Below are 14,912 nucleotides of genomic sequence, written 5' to 3' on the forward strand. Positions count from 1 at the left end.
TTAGGCAGTCAGAGATTCTGGGCTGGTTAGCTGGTGATGTTTATAGGCAAGCCTATTGTTGGGTTCAATGAGTAAGATCATTGTGTCATGGGTGGGCAGAGCTGGAGCTGTACCTGTAGGCAGATGGAGCTAGAGCCTGGTTCAAAGGCTGTGGAGTTGCCTCAAGGTCTGTAGGTGGTTTGGGTTACAGCTGAGTCCACAGGCAGTCAGGGATAAAGCTGGGGCTGCTAGCAGTGTGAAAAACCCACTGAATGTGGCTGTCTCTAGGTCTGTGGGTGGACAGGGCTGCCTCAAAGTCTGTCATCAGGTCTGGGGTCAGCAGGCCTATTATCAGGGTGTGGTTCCTGCTGGATCTCTGGGCAGGCATTTCCTCTGTGACTGCAGTTGAGCAATGTGGCGCTGGGTCACAGGGCTGCTTCCATGCCAAATGAGACCCAAAGGCATTAGGCCTGTTAACAAGGTTTTAGGCAGGCATAGTTTCTACTAGGACCATAGGAGGGTAGGTCTGGTGGCAAAATTATGGACAAATGATTCTGGAGCTGAGTCCAGAGGAGGCGAGGCTGATGATCCTGATTGACAAGCCTGCTACTGGAGGCATGAGACTTCCTTTTCAAAGCAGCTTTCCTTGATCTTGAACTCCGCCGGGGTGGTGCAGCCTCCAACTTGGGTCCCAAAGCTCATCAAAAGGCATTTTTGTCTGTGGATAGTTGGCAAGTCCATGTTTCTATGGGTGAACAAAAGCTGGGGACCTCCTATTTCATCATATTGCTGATGTCACTTTGAGTATGGATGTATTTGGTGATATGTGCTAAGGAGAAAAATAAAATGGGAGTGTGCTTGAAATTTTACATCAAATGACCAAGGAAGTCCTCACTGAAAAGATGACTCCTTAATGGAGACCTGAGGGAGTGAGAGACTAAGCCATGCAGATATCCATATGTTACACAGCACAGCCAAGCTGGCAGTGTGCCTGGCATAGTGGGTGATGAGCATGGGGTGGGGGTGGAATAGGAGATGAAGCCAGAGAGGAGAGGTAGAGTGCATGTCATGTAGGGCCTTGCTAGATTTATTAGGGACTTTGGATTTTACTGAAAGGAAAATTGCTTCACTGAGACAGCCATCTGTTTTCATGGTCCTCCCTCATTTCCTGTTAAATTACACTATGTTTTGACAGAATCACTGTGGTTGGTATGGAAATGAGTTGATGAGGGGCAGGGTCGACCCAGAGGCATCAGTTAGAAGGCCATTGCAATATTACATGCAAGAGGACAGGGGGTGGGTGGGAGTGGTTGTAATAAGGGTGGAAAGGAGTGGTCACTCTGGATTTCTTAAGGTAGTGCCAACAGGGTTTGCCAACAGGCTAGACATGGGTGTGAGACAAAGAGGTGAGTCAAGAATGATAAAAAAAAAATGTTTAGTCTGAGTAACTGTTATAGGCCAGTCTTCCCTATGTACAAATATCTTCAGTATCTTTCCACCAAGCCCCAGGCAAAAGGATTTGCTGTGAGATTCTGCTGATCCAAGAAGCGCAATCCCTGTCTGAATCTCTGTCCTAAAATGCCTCCACAAAACGCAGAGACCTCTGGGCGTTAATGAATCAAAACTTGAGCAAAGGAGCACTTTGGCTGTGGATCCACTAGACTGATCTGTTCTGACACTACCTTACTGTACAACTCTGTATAATTATGAGATACTGGAAATCATGCTAGACTTAGAGCCCAAAACTCCAGGATTCTGATCCTGGATTATCTACTAGCTAGCTACATGGCTTTGGGATAATTCACTTTACTCTCTGTGTGACTCACTTCCCCTATCTGTACTAGAGAAGCGGCAATGCTACTCTGTCTGCTTCTTGGGAGTGCTAAGAAGCGTAAAGGAGACAATGTGTGTGAATGTGCTTTACAAGGTAAATACATTATAATGCACTAAATAATCTGATGCTTTTATCCATTTGCTCCTCCAGATCTACTCTCTACTCTTCTTCACCCTGTTTGTGCCTTGGAAGATAAACCTGTATGAGCCACATCAATCGGTTCCCTTGTCCTCTGTTTGGGTTCATCAGATGAGGTGTCCTGGCAGGAGATGGGAAAGCAGGAGCAGAGTAACCTTGGGGTATATTTATTTCTCCAATGCCTCCAACCTAGATCACTGTGAATTAGTTATATCCCTCAACTGACGATTACAGCTTCTGCCAAGTAAGTATCCCATTCCATATGGTTCTTTCTCTCCTGGTTCTAGTAATTGCTTCCTGTCCTCAGTTCTTCATACCTAGGAATGATAAAGGAGCCCTGCCCTTACTGACCTTGTGCTGTTACACTATCCCTGTGGTTTCCCTACTGCACCACCCATTCCTTTGTGGGTAGTCCCTCTTATTTTTCTCTCATCTGTTACCTAACTTGACTTTGCCATTTGCCTTCTGCTAAGAACCTGATGATACAATAGCTACGTGATGGGCTTCCCTTTCTGTGAGTCTTCAGAATATTCCCTTGCTTTTATCTAATGTTTTGAGATGAAAATAAATTCATCCTAACTGAACATTTCCTTGATGGCTGGTCTAGTAAAGGGAGCTTGCTTTTCAATACGTAATGTTCATAATAGAAATTAAAAACTTTCCTCATGGAACACTCTGAGGTTCATGGTTTGCAGAGGCTTCATATAAAAGGAAGGTGAAGAAGGAATGGATATTAAACACTCCCCACCTCCACTCTACCTTAGAGTTTTTGGCAGATTTGGGGGAAGTTTCAAAATTTGTGCCTTAAGACAGTGGTCCCCAACCTTTTGGCACCAGGGACCAGTTTTGGGAAGACTTTTCCATGAACTGGGGGCTGGGGAGATGATTTTGGGATGCAACTGTTCCACCTCACATAATCAGGCATTAGATTCTCACAAGAAGCATGCAACCCAGAGCCCTTACACGCACAGTTCACAGTGCTGTTTGCGCTCAAATGCTACCACTGATCTGACAGAAGATGGAGCTCAGGCAGTAATGCTTGCTCACCCTCTGCTCACCTTCTGCTGTGCGGCCCAGTTCCTAACAGGCTGGGGGCTGTACAGATCTGCGGCCCAGGGCCTGAGGACCCCTGCCTTAAGAGATCAATCAACTCTTCAGTATATGAGGGTTTATGTGGGTAACTATAGAATTAACTTAGTATAGATGACCAGATGGGATTTTTAGTCAGTTCTGACCTAACTTGCCAGATACTAACTCATTTCTGTGAGGCAAGGCCTACCTTGCAAATCTCCTTCTGGGCTCTGGAAATCCAGGGGATCACATCTCCAGAAGGCAAGAGTTCCTTCAGGCCCTGAATGGTTTGGGATTTGAGTGGTAAGCGTGGACCAATCTGCTCATTCAGGTGGAGCTCACAGATTCTGTCACCCAGCAAGTGACGAAAGATTGTATTCCCATTCTTCTTGTTATTCACAAGGACACTGAGGAAATGGTGCAGGTCCTGCCAGAGGTCAAGAAGTTGGGTCTCCACTTTCGAATTCAGCTTCTTCAGATAGTCCCGGAAAGGGTTCCCTGCACAGGCATCAGCACACAAGGCCAAGTGGGTGTATCCTAAGGAGAAGCCTTGCTTGATGGCCTTCTGAATTGTCATCTTGAAGGAGGGGTTGATGATGGGGGTGACAGTCCTCAGGTGGGTAGAGACCTTTGTCTCAAAGAGACCCTCCATGTGAAGGTGGCTGTTGGCTTTATCCATCATGCTGGATGTTTCTGCATAATGCATATCCTTTTCCAGGGAACTGATTCTTGTTTCCTTTGAAGGAGACATTTCCAGGGAAGGCATTTGGATAACCACCTTCTCTTGAGAACGTGTCTCCTGTAGGGGCATACTGATAGCATCTGGCTTGATGTCCATTTCCAGAGACCAAGAGTCAGGATCTACCAATTGCCACATCTTCCTCTTGGCTTTCCTGCATGAGTACTGCTTCTGAAAGTGGCGGCACTTCTTGATGCTCATGTTCAGAGGAAGCCCTCCTATGTGGGTGTAGCAAACGCTGTATAATTGAGTCTCATACTCCTGCATCAGACCATGGCATGCTTCCTCCTTTGCCATAGTCATCTTGGTGTGCGTGTAAAAATTAGGAAGCCAGTAGCTCTGGAGTTTGAACAGAGCTACTTTCTGCATGTGGCTCAGGATCTCCCTCCTAGTGGTTGACTGGTTGGGATGCCAGATGGAGAGGTTCAGGAGGGACTCTGGAAATAATACAGAAAAATGATGGGTGAAAATGATGTGATGATAGTAGTGAAGATGATGTTGGAGAGGGTTTTCAAATGTCTTTGTGTAGAGCATTTTATTAGTTCCTCACACGATCCTGGAGTATAGTTAAAATATACAGTTGACACATTTTTATGGTTTTCTCAGCACACAGTGATCCCTTTATCTTCTTTCCCAAGCCATGTTATGGGATTACTTTTTAGATTATTAAATGTTATTTTAAAGAAAAGCAAAAGCATAAGAAAAATGTTTAAGAATAAGAGATGTCTACATCTGAACAGGATTTTTGATGAACAATTTAGGACTGGATAAGTAGCACTAGCCCTGATTTTAATGCCATCAATTCTCAATCATCTCTGGGAATAGAGAGGAGTGTGACTAATCCCAAACAGCACATCTTCTGGAACACATTTGTATTTGAGTTAGGAATGTCTCCTCATTTAATCAACAAACAAATATAAATAAATCTTGCATTCTAGAGAAGAAGTTGGCAAACTTTGTATGTAAAGGGCCAGATGGTAAATATTTTGGCTTTGTAAACCACATAGCATTTCCTTCTTTTTTTCTAAAGCCCTGTGAAAATGTAAAAACAATCTTAGCTCCCAGGTCGCATATACTTCATTTGGCCAGTGGGCTGCAGTTTCTTCTAGAGAATCCCAATTAAAAAAATAAAATCACAGAAGTACGCAGGCTCAAATGTTACAGGTGCTTTTCAAGTATCCTGCCCCAATCCCTCCTACCTCCCTTTCAGCCAGCCTTCATTGGTGGGTTTGAAAGAGGCAAGTACCAGCTTAAGGACAACTGGTGTCTTTCAGTACTTTCCTGGTTAAGGGCTGGGGTTGCCACTAGCATCTCTGATACATAGAACATGGAGTGAAGGTGGGGTTTCCTGCAAAGAAGGAGACTAAGAATTCTCAGACACTGGATTTCTTTTTTTGTTGCATTCCCCAAGAATATGCTTTATAATTCTTACTGATGTTCATGTTGCAGAGGGTTACTACCCTGGAGCCCTCCTGCAGATGAGTGGCCCTCAGCATAAGGAGGAGGGACAGGTAGTGGTCTCTCACTTCTAGGTCCATCTCATCTATGCTCAGGATCTTCTCAGCAAGAATCCAGAAATCCACCAGTTCTTCACCTGCAGACGAGACAGAAGAGACATGGAGCTGTACCCTGGTTTTGCCTCTTTGGTGGCTGCATCTGGGTGAACCATCTGACACCCCCCACCAGCCTGTTCCACTGCATCAATCATCATTCCTGGTGACTGGTTTGAGGTATCATCTCTAGAAAAGTTCTACTGTGGGAGGCATGGGGAGAAGAGACTTAATGCATGGGAATCCTTTGGCTTTTTGTTGCTGGTGTTAGAAGAACCATTGCTAAGAAAAACTGCAAGACTCTGGGGGTGGATAATGACATATTTAAATTTTGTCCAAAAAAATGAAGATTGGGGAAAAAAAAACATTTTCTAGATCATGGACTGAGAGTGGTCTGCAGAAAGACACTGGAGCCAAAAGATGCCAAAGACTACATTCCCTTTTTGGAACACTTTTCCAGGGCCGAACTCTGAGTGACAAAGTGAAAGATGTAATACATTTCGTTCTTCCCTACCTGCTCCCTGGACATCCAGGATTTCACCCTTAAAACTAGGGCTTAGGCCTGGAAGAAACTTAATGTTGTTGAGCCAGAGTGTCAGCCAGGACCAGCTGCCAGCCTCCCAGCACCCAGCACTCAGCAATTTGCCGGACCCAACAGAACAGGAGGCAGTGTTTCCCAACACGCCCACTATGGGGATTTGTTTACTTGTTCCTTGTCTGTCTCCCCACCAAAGTGGCAGCTTTGTAAAGAAGGGACTTGCGGCTCTTGTTCACCTTTGTAACCCAACCTACTAGCACAGTGGCTGCCACAGAGCGGTGCTTAATGATACTGTTAAATGAATGAATGAATAAATGAGTAAAAGGGATTCTGATTGCTACAGACCTCAGTTTTCAAAGATTATTATCCAAACCACATTATTGAACATTTTTATATTCACCATAGACACACATAACTGTTAACTGGGGCTTAGGGCAATCTGCAAACCATTAGGAACTTGAAAACGCTCCAGGAACAACCCCAAGGACCCACCTGCACTGCCTGTGAGGTAGGAACAGAAGCGCCACATCCCTCTGACCCCGCCAATGCATTTCTGGAGTAGCCACTGGTCTGCCTTTTTCCATCTCATCATCTTGGCTGCCAGGAAAAGTTCACCATAAGAGAGAGAATGAACTCTTACCCTGGCCCCTCTCCCAGCCAGACCCTCATTTGTTTAGTGTGGTGAGGACAAATTGTGACCACTTAGATGAATAGGGTCCAGATCATGTGCTTTTGAAGCTAGACACCAGACCATTTGGTAACATGTGCTAAGGTTCATGGCAGGGACCCACAAGCATCACGCAATTCACAGCTCAAAAACACCCTCCAACCAGCACCACCATCAATTACATTTTAAGAGGCTCACTCTGGCTTCTATGAGCAAGACAGCAGGAGCAAAAGGAAGGAGATTAATGAAGAGATGATTTTATTAACTAGGTGAGAAATTATGGTGGCTTAAAGCAGAGGGTAGTAACGAAGGTGGTGAAATCTGTTTGAGTCTAGATTAGGCAATTTTACTATGTTCTGCAGCCACCATTAAGTTTCTCATTTCTGGCTACAGTGAGATAAACAGCCCAGTCCATCTGATTCCTGCATATTTCTCTAGATACCAATTTTTCAGGCTAAGGTTTTACCTATTGCCATACCATGAGCCGGGCTATGCACATATCTATAAATTCAGCCAATATTCCTATCTTGCTATAGTCCTGACAGGCGTAAGATTATTATGAAGTGTGACTTCCTATATTTCTCCACACATACACAAACAGACATGCCTACCACGACTTACCTCCTTCTGGGGACTTAATAAAACTGATGAGCTCCTCACAGAGAATGTAATGGAAACACAAGTTTGTTTTACAGAAGAAAGGTAATCGGTATGTTTCCAACCAGGTTAATAATCCTTTGTATTTGGCAATCTAGAGTCAATGCAAAATAGAAACAAAAAAACTAAATGAAACTGAACTGCTAAGAAATACAACTTAGCAAGGGGCAGCTAATCGCCTCACACTTGCAATGTCTAGCCGGAGGAGAGGTGTGATGATTAAAAATAATTTCTATAAACCTGGAAGCTGGACTTAAAAAAAAGAAGTATCAAAGAGGAGCAGAGACTTGCAAAGAAGTCAATGGGTCAGTAGAAAATAAAATAGTGATCTTTCACAAAAAAAAAAATTCTTTCTTATTCCTGAAGTTGTTAAAGAAAAAAATCTAAGTCTTGCTTGACCGAAGAAAAGCAGAAAATATTTGTGTCTGTAGTGTCAGGTCATAACTCTGTTCAACTTGCTTTTTTTTGTACACACACTCATAATTTCTAACAAGCTCCTACCCCCTATCAATTGTACAACATGTTCAAAAACAGCTTCACACATAGCGTCATTTAGAATATGGGATGGATTCCTGAGGGATCAAGCCACAGAGAAAGGAGAATTTAATTTTTTTTCAGCTTTCAGGGTTATCCTTGGGAAATTAAATATAACAGTTAGTATAGAAGGCCAGAATACAAGGCCCGCCACCACTCACACCTGTAATCCCAGCACTTTGGGAGGCCAAGGCAGGCAGATCACCTAAGGTTAGTAGTTTGAGACCAGCCTGACCAACATAGAGAAACCCCGTCTCTACTAAAAATACAAAAAATTAGCTGGGTGTGGCAGTGCATGCCTGTAACCCCAGCTACCTGGGAGGCTGAGGCAGGAGAATCACTTGAACCTGGGAGGCGGAGGTTGCGGTGAGCTGAGATTGTGCCATTGCACTCCAGCCTGGGCAACAAAAGCGAAATTCCATCTCAAAAAAAAAAAAAAAAAAAAAAAAAGTCAGAATAGAATGTCTCTTCCCAGCTCTCCAGAACTCAGAGAGAACAAAACCTTGTTGTTATCAGGTTTAGAGTGGTCTTTCTGATCTTATATGCCCCCTTGCAGGGCATGTGGAAGCCACTGGTAAGTCTAAGGTCTACACAGTACAAAAGGAGAACAGGAGTGGGGAAAAGGGGAAAATGAGAAAGAGGAAAAAAGGCATAAAGAGAAGAAATTGGGAGAAAAACATGCCTCTGGAGGAGAGTTAAGTAGTCATTAGAAATTGCAGAAAAGCATCTTATCTTGATCTATATCTGATAACACATATAGATAATAATTATGTGGCCCGCGGGCTGCCCCTTCCCACCCCACACCCACTACAGACATTGCCAGTCAATTCCCAGAGGCTTTCTTGCTTAGATGTGCCCTGTTCTTCTCAGCACAGTGTCCCAAGTGTCTAACCTATCACAGTAGGTTTGAGAATCCCATTTGCTAACCCTGGACTATGGAAAGAATTCACCAGCAATTGCTTGCACAAGAGGTGAAAAATGCAAAAAGGAGAAATGTCTATCTGGACTGATGCTGTTTGTTCTACTCCTCTGCTTTACAGTTTCTCCTGTAGTTATTCTGTGTGCCTCATCTTTTTTTTCCCTCTCCCAGTTCACATTTTGAAGAGTTCCCTCATGCCTGGCACCATGGCTCCTGCCTGTAATTCCAGCAATTTGGGAGGCTGAGGTGGGTGAATTACTTGAGCTCAGTAGCTTGAGATAAGCCTGGGCAACACAGTGAAACTCCATCTCTACCAAATATACAAAAATTCGCTGGGTGTGGTGGCAGGTGCCTGTGTGGCCCCAGCTACTTGGGAGGCTAAGGTGGAAGGATTGCTTGAGCCAGGGAAGCAAAGGTGGCAGTAAGCCAAGATCACACCACTGCACTGCAGCCTAGGTGACAGTGAGACCCCATCTCAAAAACAAACACAAATTAACAACAAAAACAAATATAGCTTCCTCATCCTCCCCACCCTAAACCCTCTACCTCTGAAGAATTTTACTCACCAAGTTACAAGGTATTTCTGGCCACAAGCTCCACTGTGAATTTTCAACAGTATAAAATGGTATCTGACCAAAAACCTGCAAAAGAAAGCCAGGAAACGTCAAGACAGTAGAGATTGTCTTCATGTATATGACACAGCCCATATGCAGCCACAGGAGGAGAGAGGTTCCACCACTCTTTTATTTCAAGGAACATTAATTCTTAAATTTATTCCGCTGTATCAACTTGCCCTGCACACACGCGCAAAAGCCCTAAACAGACTGAACGGCAAGATTCATTTATCTTTTGACTCCACCATGCCCCAACCTGGGAGCTATCTTTCTTGTGGAGCCTAAGCCAACCTGAGAGCTATTTGCTTGTGTGCAAAGGCCAAGGCCCATGTTATTAGAATGTATTGACTTGGTGTATTCAGTATTCATTTTTCTCCCTGGACTTAAGAGAGTTAAAGCAAATGTCTAAAATGTTTTCCCAGTGAAAATTAGCTTTGAATTTACCCAAACTGGAGAAGATAGACAGGACTAAAGATATGGAGATTAGGGGTACAAATTACATATGGAGGCATTGAGAGTGTCCAGAATTGATATGTAGTTCAAGGATGCCATCCCCTTTTGTCATGGAAAAGAGACTGTCATCTAGGCAACCAGCATTGAAATGGATGGGAAAGGACTACTACGTTTATAGGTACATAAACTTAAGCAGTTTCACCATGGGCAACCAAATGTCTTCAAAGTGTCCCAGAAGTATTTGCAGAAAACTAGAGGGGCTGCAGTTCCAATTCCTGGCTGAACTCTCGGCCCATCATGTCAGTCTGACCATCTCCCGAAGATGAACAGCCCCACACTGTTAGTCTATGGCCCTCTTCCCTTGATCCCATTTGTCGCTTGCCCTCGGCTGGGACAAATGGGATCAAGGCTGTGAGGTGTTGAAGGAAGGTGATGGTGCTGTCTGCATCTTACGATTATAAGTTTGTAAAGGAGACTCAGTCCTGAGGGATCTCTCTCTGCTCTGCACTCAGTGTGTGAGTAACACAGCATGTCCTGACTGGTGTGGTAAGCTACCTTTCAGAAGTGGTGATAGGACTGTGAAGTTGTGCGATTAGGTGGGAGTGGTATTCGGAAGCAGTTTCACTACCCGACATTTGCACCACAGAGGGCACAGGTTAATGTGGAAAACACATCAGGCCTGGAGCCAGCAGACCTGGTCAGCTCCTAGAACTGCCCCAGATTCACTGTATAATCTTAGGCAAATCATTTAACTTTTTTTTTTTTTTTTTTTTGAGAAGGAGTCTCACTCTGTCGTCCAGGCTGGAGTGCAATGGTGCCATCTCAGCTCACTGCAACCTTCACCTCCCAGACTGAAGCTATTCTCCTACCTCAGCCTCCTGAGTAGCTGGGATTACAGGTACATGCTGCCATGCCTGGCTAATTCTTTGTATTTTTAGTAGAGATGGGATTTCACCATGTTCCCCAGGCTGGTCTCGAACTCCTGAGCTCAGGCAATCCACCCACCTCAGCCTCCCAAAGTGCTAGAATTACTGGTATGAGCCACCACTCCCAGTCTAACTTTTTTTTTTTTTTGAGATGGAGTCTCACTCTGTCACCTGGGCTGGAGTGTAGGAATACAATCTCAGCTTACTGCAACCTCCACCTCTCAGGTTCAAGCAATTCTGCCTCAGCCTCCCCAGTAGCTGGGATTACAGGTGCGTGCCACTGCACCTGTCTAATTTTTATATTTTTAGTAGAGACGGGTTTCAACATGTTGGCCAGGTTGGGCTCGAATTCTTGACCTCAAGTGATCTGCCTGCCTCTGCCTCCCAAAGTGCTGGGATTACAGCAAATCATTTAACTTCTGAGATTCATTGGTTAAAAAGCGAATACTTCCTACCTCACATGGTGACTATGGGAATTAAGTGGTAGAAATTTGTAAACTTAAGGAGTATTCAGCTGCTGTCTCTCTTTATAGACCACAGCTGCCTAAGTGGCCAGAACTTTCTTACAATCTTGGCTGGAACACCCCTCTCCACATCACTCTCTGTTCTAAGACATTACTGTGAGCTGTTTTAATTGTGTTGGTGAATTGACTGATTAATGTGTCTTAAGATTACACTTCGGCCAGGTGTGGTGGCGTATGCCTGTAATCCTAGTCCTTTGGAAGGCCCAGGTGGGTGGATCACCTGAGGTTAGGAGTTTGAGACCAGCCTGGCCAACATGGTGAAACCCTGTCTCTGCTAAAAACACAAAAATTAGCTGGTGCTGTGGTGCACACTGTAGTCCCAGCTACTTGGGAGGCTGAGGCAGGAGAATTGCTTGAACCCGGGAGGCGGAGGTTGCAGTGAGCCGAGGTTGCGTCCCTGCACTCCAGCCTGGGCAACAAGAGTGAAACTCTGTCTCAAAAAAAAAAAAAAAAAAAAAAAAATTACTTCTGAAACCTTCATATTAAGTCAGTGGCAGAGACAACCGTACGAGTGATAAACACATAAAGACCCACTCTCAGGCCTCTTCCTTATCCCGGTTTTAATCCTGTTGCCCGACACCACCATCCATCCAGGCACCCGAGCCTGTTACCCCTGCTTCCTTCCTTCCTGTTACTCCTCGCCCAACATTTATAGTGACATGGTCCTATGTTTTGTTTTGTTAACCATCTCCTCTGTGTATCCCATCGTCCTCTCCCCTTTCCCCTTTGACCCTCATTACTTCCCACTAGATGACTGAAACAACCACTGCTTTCCCTTCCTCCATGAAGGTCTCCTGCCCACCCACTGGCCAAACCTCTGCAGGATGGTTTTCCCAAATGAAAGCCTGACGATGTTATTCCTTTACTTCAAATCCTTCGATGGCTCTCTCATGCCTTAAGGTAATGTCCAAACTCCTCGGCATGGCTTGCCTGATCTCCAGGGCTTGGCGTGGGCTGCCCATGCAGCCTATCCTTGTGGCGTCTCACCCTCACAACCGTTCATCAGCCTTCCTCAGTTACTTACAATCTCCCCCAAAGCGTCAAAGGATTGTATTCTTTGGTGCCTTTACTTTCTCTATTCTGTGTAAGGCTTTTGCTTTTCTTCCTGCTCACTCCCTGGTCTTTTGTTTCCTCCTATTTTTATTCTTTTTTTTAAAATTCTGTGGCTCAGGCTGGAGTGCAGTGATGCCATCTCGGTTCACTGCAACCTCCACCTCCTGGGCTCAACGGATTCTCGTGCCTCAGCTTTCCAAGCAGCTGGGATTACAGGTGTGCACCACCAAATCTGGCTGATTATTGTATTTTTGGTAGAGACAGGGTTTCACTATGCTGGCTAGGCTGGTCTCGAACTCCCGACCTCAGGTAATACGCCCACCCTGGCCTCCCAAAGTGCTGGAATTGCAGGCGTGAGCCACGCCTCTTCCTATTTCTCTATGCATCTTTTTTCTCCTCACCTTCTGCTTCCAGTTAACTGTCAAGTGCCTCCTTGTCTTTTAATATTTGGCTTGTGTCAGCTTTTCCTGAATCTTCCAGGTAGGGATGCTCTCTCTCTCTCATGAGTACTGTACTCCTACTGCCTCCTAAAAAGCTCTGTCATGTCACCCAGACCTTCACTAAATATCTCTCTCCCTAGCCTGGGAATTCCATGAGGACAGGGACGGTGTCATTAATATGTGTGTCTCCAATACTAAGCCCAGCCCAGGGGTTGGCACAAAGTAATCACCCAATAACCATTTGTGGGATATACAGGATGTTCTTCCTACTTGTCTGAAATTTCCCATCTCATGGGAAAGGTGTGTCAAGATGAGCCACAATTCATGAGGCACCCGTGTTAAATTGTCACCAAGGATTTAAACCAAAAAAGATTCAGAATAAGTCCAGGTTTGGGTTTAAGAATACTTTGATGTTTGAGATTTGTTTTAGTTGCACAGATTAAGGAAATAGATAGGCTTGTTCCAGTCAACAACAATTTCTATGTGCTAAACACCTGGTAAAGGGAGTAGAGCAGAATAAATAGTCCTCAGTCCTTGTCCTGCAGGAATTCACTGTCTCATAATCAACTGGGGACACACACACACACACACACACACACACACACACACACACCCCTCAAGAGAGCTGCAAAGTGCCAAAGGGCCCAGAAGCACAGAAGTTTACATCAGGAGGTTCCAACTGTGAGGACCTAGGAATTCCTTAAGGAGAATAGAATGTAAGCAGAGATTTGACGAATATTTAAGACTTTTGTAGGTGGAACTATGGGAAAGGTATTCCTGGCAGAAAACAAACACAGCCCAACGAGAGGTTCAGAGCTGGGGGAATGCCAGGTGTGCCCAGCAAGGGTAGAGCCCCTGTCACTAGAGCACTGGATATCAGCAGAAGCTGTGATAGGAAGTCACTTTGGACAGGCAAAGGCAACTAAGGAGGCTGGGGATTTAGGATTTGATGACATCAACAACAATGGGAAGCTTTTGGAGATTTTAGAGGTGGTTCTGGTTCACGTTTATTTGCTCAAATTAAAAGAGTTTTTTATATTTAAGAAGAAATTTAGTAAAACCCCAAATAACAAACAAACAAATCACTCAGCTCTGTGAGATTCACTATTCAGCTGCTAACGAAATATTTGTATTTAAATCTGAGGATGCTTACCGGGAGAGAAAGAAATGTGTTGAAAAAGTCGGCAAAGATTTCATCCTCCAGCAGAATTATAAGATTTGTAGACCTGATGATCTCTATATGGAGAGAGAGAAATAAATAAATAAATAAAAAGATGAACCAGAATTGCATTCAGGTTGAGAAAATGAAGCAGTCAAATGGATCATTTCACATTGCCAAATCTCAGCATGAGGACAGCCTTTAGGGCCATCCAATTCAATTCCTCTCTGTCTCCTAGACTCTCTTCTTCAATATTGTTCTGCTTAAACACTCTCAGCTGTGGGGAGCTCACTGATGCACAGGGATGCCCATTCCACTTACGAAGAAGATGAAATGGTTAGAAAGATTTCTTTTTTCCTACTGTGACTGACTTCTTTTACCTTCTATATGTAAAAATTATGCCCTCTGAAGCTTGACAGAATCTGCTTAAGTCCCCTTAAAAGGGACAGTCCTTCCAGTATTTATAAAGACATCACAGACGTCTGCTTACCTCCAACCCTGCTGGCTAGTCACTAAGCAATTCTTCAACCCATTCTTCATACGGCCTTCTCTGCCTCTGGTTCTCTCATTGGCTGGAGTGGTACCCACAACTGAAACCCTTCAGATGCTTCCCAGAGCAGAACATAAGAGAATTCTTGCCTACGTTGCTCCTGATGCCAGCGCAATGGTGCCTGAAGTGGGGTTAGCTTTGTGGGCTTTCACATCACACTATTAACTCCGTTATGTTTTTACTTATGTAGTCACTTTTCAGAAACCCAAGGGCAGGAATTTACATTTATTCCAGTCAAATTTCCACTTGGTAGGTTTGGTCCAACATTACAGCCTGACAAGAACTTTCTTGAATATTAATTTGATCATACAACATATTTATTACTTCTCTCAGGTGTGATGATCATGCTGCCCAAGTTAATTCAAGGAGATAAATGTTGAATGTCACAAAGCCAAACATGGAGACTCCAGGTGAATGAAGTAACGAACTCTTTTAGTAAATTAGAGTTTCCTCTAATTTACTGTCTAAGCTCCTTAGAGCAGAACATTCAGCTAGAGGATAATAAACTAATTGTTTTATCAATGGCCCAACATCACTTCATCATACCCAAAGTTCATAATAAAAGAC

The 14,912-nt window shown here is 44.3% G+C and overlaps 1 protein-coding gene and 1 long non-coding RNA gene across 5 annotated transcripts in view; one reads left to right on the forward strand and one right to left on the reverse strand.

Annotated features, from left to right (window-relative positions):
- The window catches only part of RGSL1 (regulator of G protein signaling like 1), a 52,653-nt gene extending 46,212 nt beyond the window's left edge, over nt 1-6,441 (reverse strand). Inside the window, exons 1-3 of the mRNA XM_039459873.2 lie at nt 6,342-6,441; nt 5,194-5,355; nt 3,231-4,198 (exon numbers count right to left, since the gene is read on the reverse strand). Coding sequence (XP_039315807.2) covers nt 3,231-4,198; nt 5,194-5,355; nt 6,342-6,441 — 1,230 coding nt within the window. The remainder of the gene's footprint in view (nt 1-3,230; nt 4,199-5,193; nt 5,356-6,341) is intronic.
- The window catches only part of LOC141582233 (uncharacterized), an 81,173-nt gene that overhangs the window by 52,040 nt on the left and 14,221 nt on the right, over nt 1-14,912 (forward strand). The window contains exons 4-7 of one of the 4 annotated variants that reach the window (XR_012515037.1): nt 1,964-5,491; nt 8,798-8,872; nt 10,473-10,591; nt 11,933-12,043. This is a non-coding gene — a long non-coding RNA (uncharacterized LOC141582233). Of the gene's footprint in view, nt 1-1,963; nt 6,378-8,797; nt 8,873-10,472; nt 10,592-11,932; nt 12,044-14,912 lie in introns of those variants that run through there. The other 3 variants (XR_012515039.1, XR_012515038.1, XR_012515040.1) reach the window with 3 other exon arrangements.

Source organism: Saimiri boliviensis, chromosome 19 (genome assembly GCF_048565385.1).
Source record: "Saimiri boliviensis isolate mSaiBol1 chromosome 19, mSaiBol1.pri, whole genome shotgun sequence".
NCBI lineage: Eukaryota > Metazoa > Chordata > Mammalia > Primates > Cebidae > Saimiri > Saimiri boliviensis.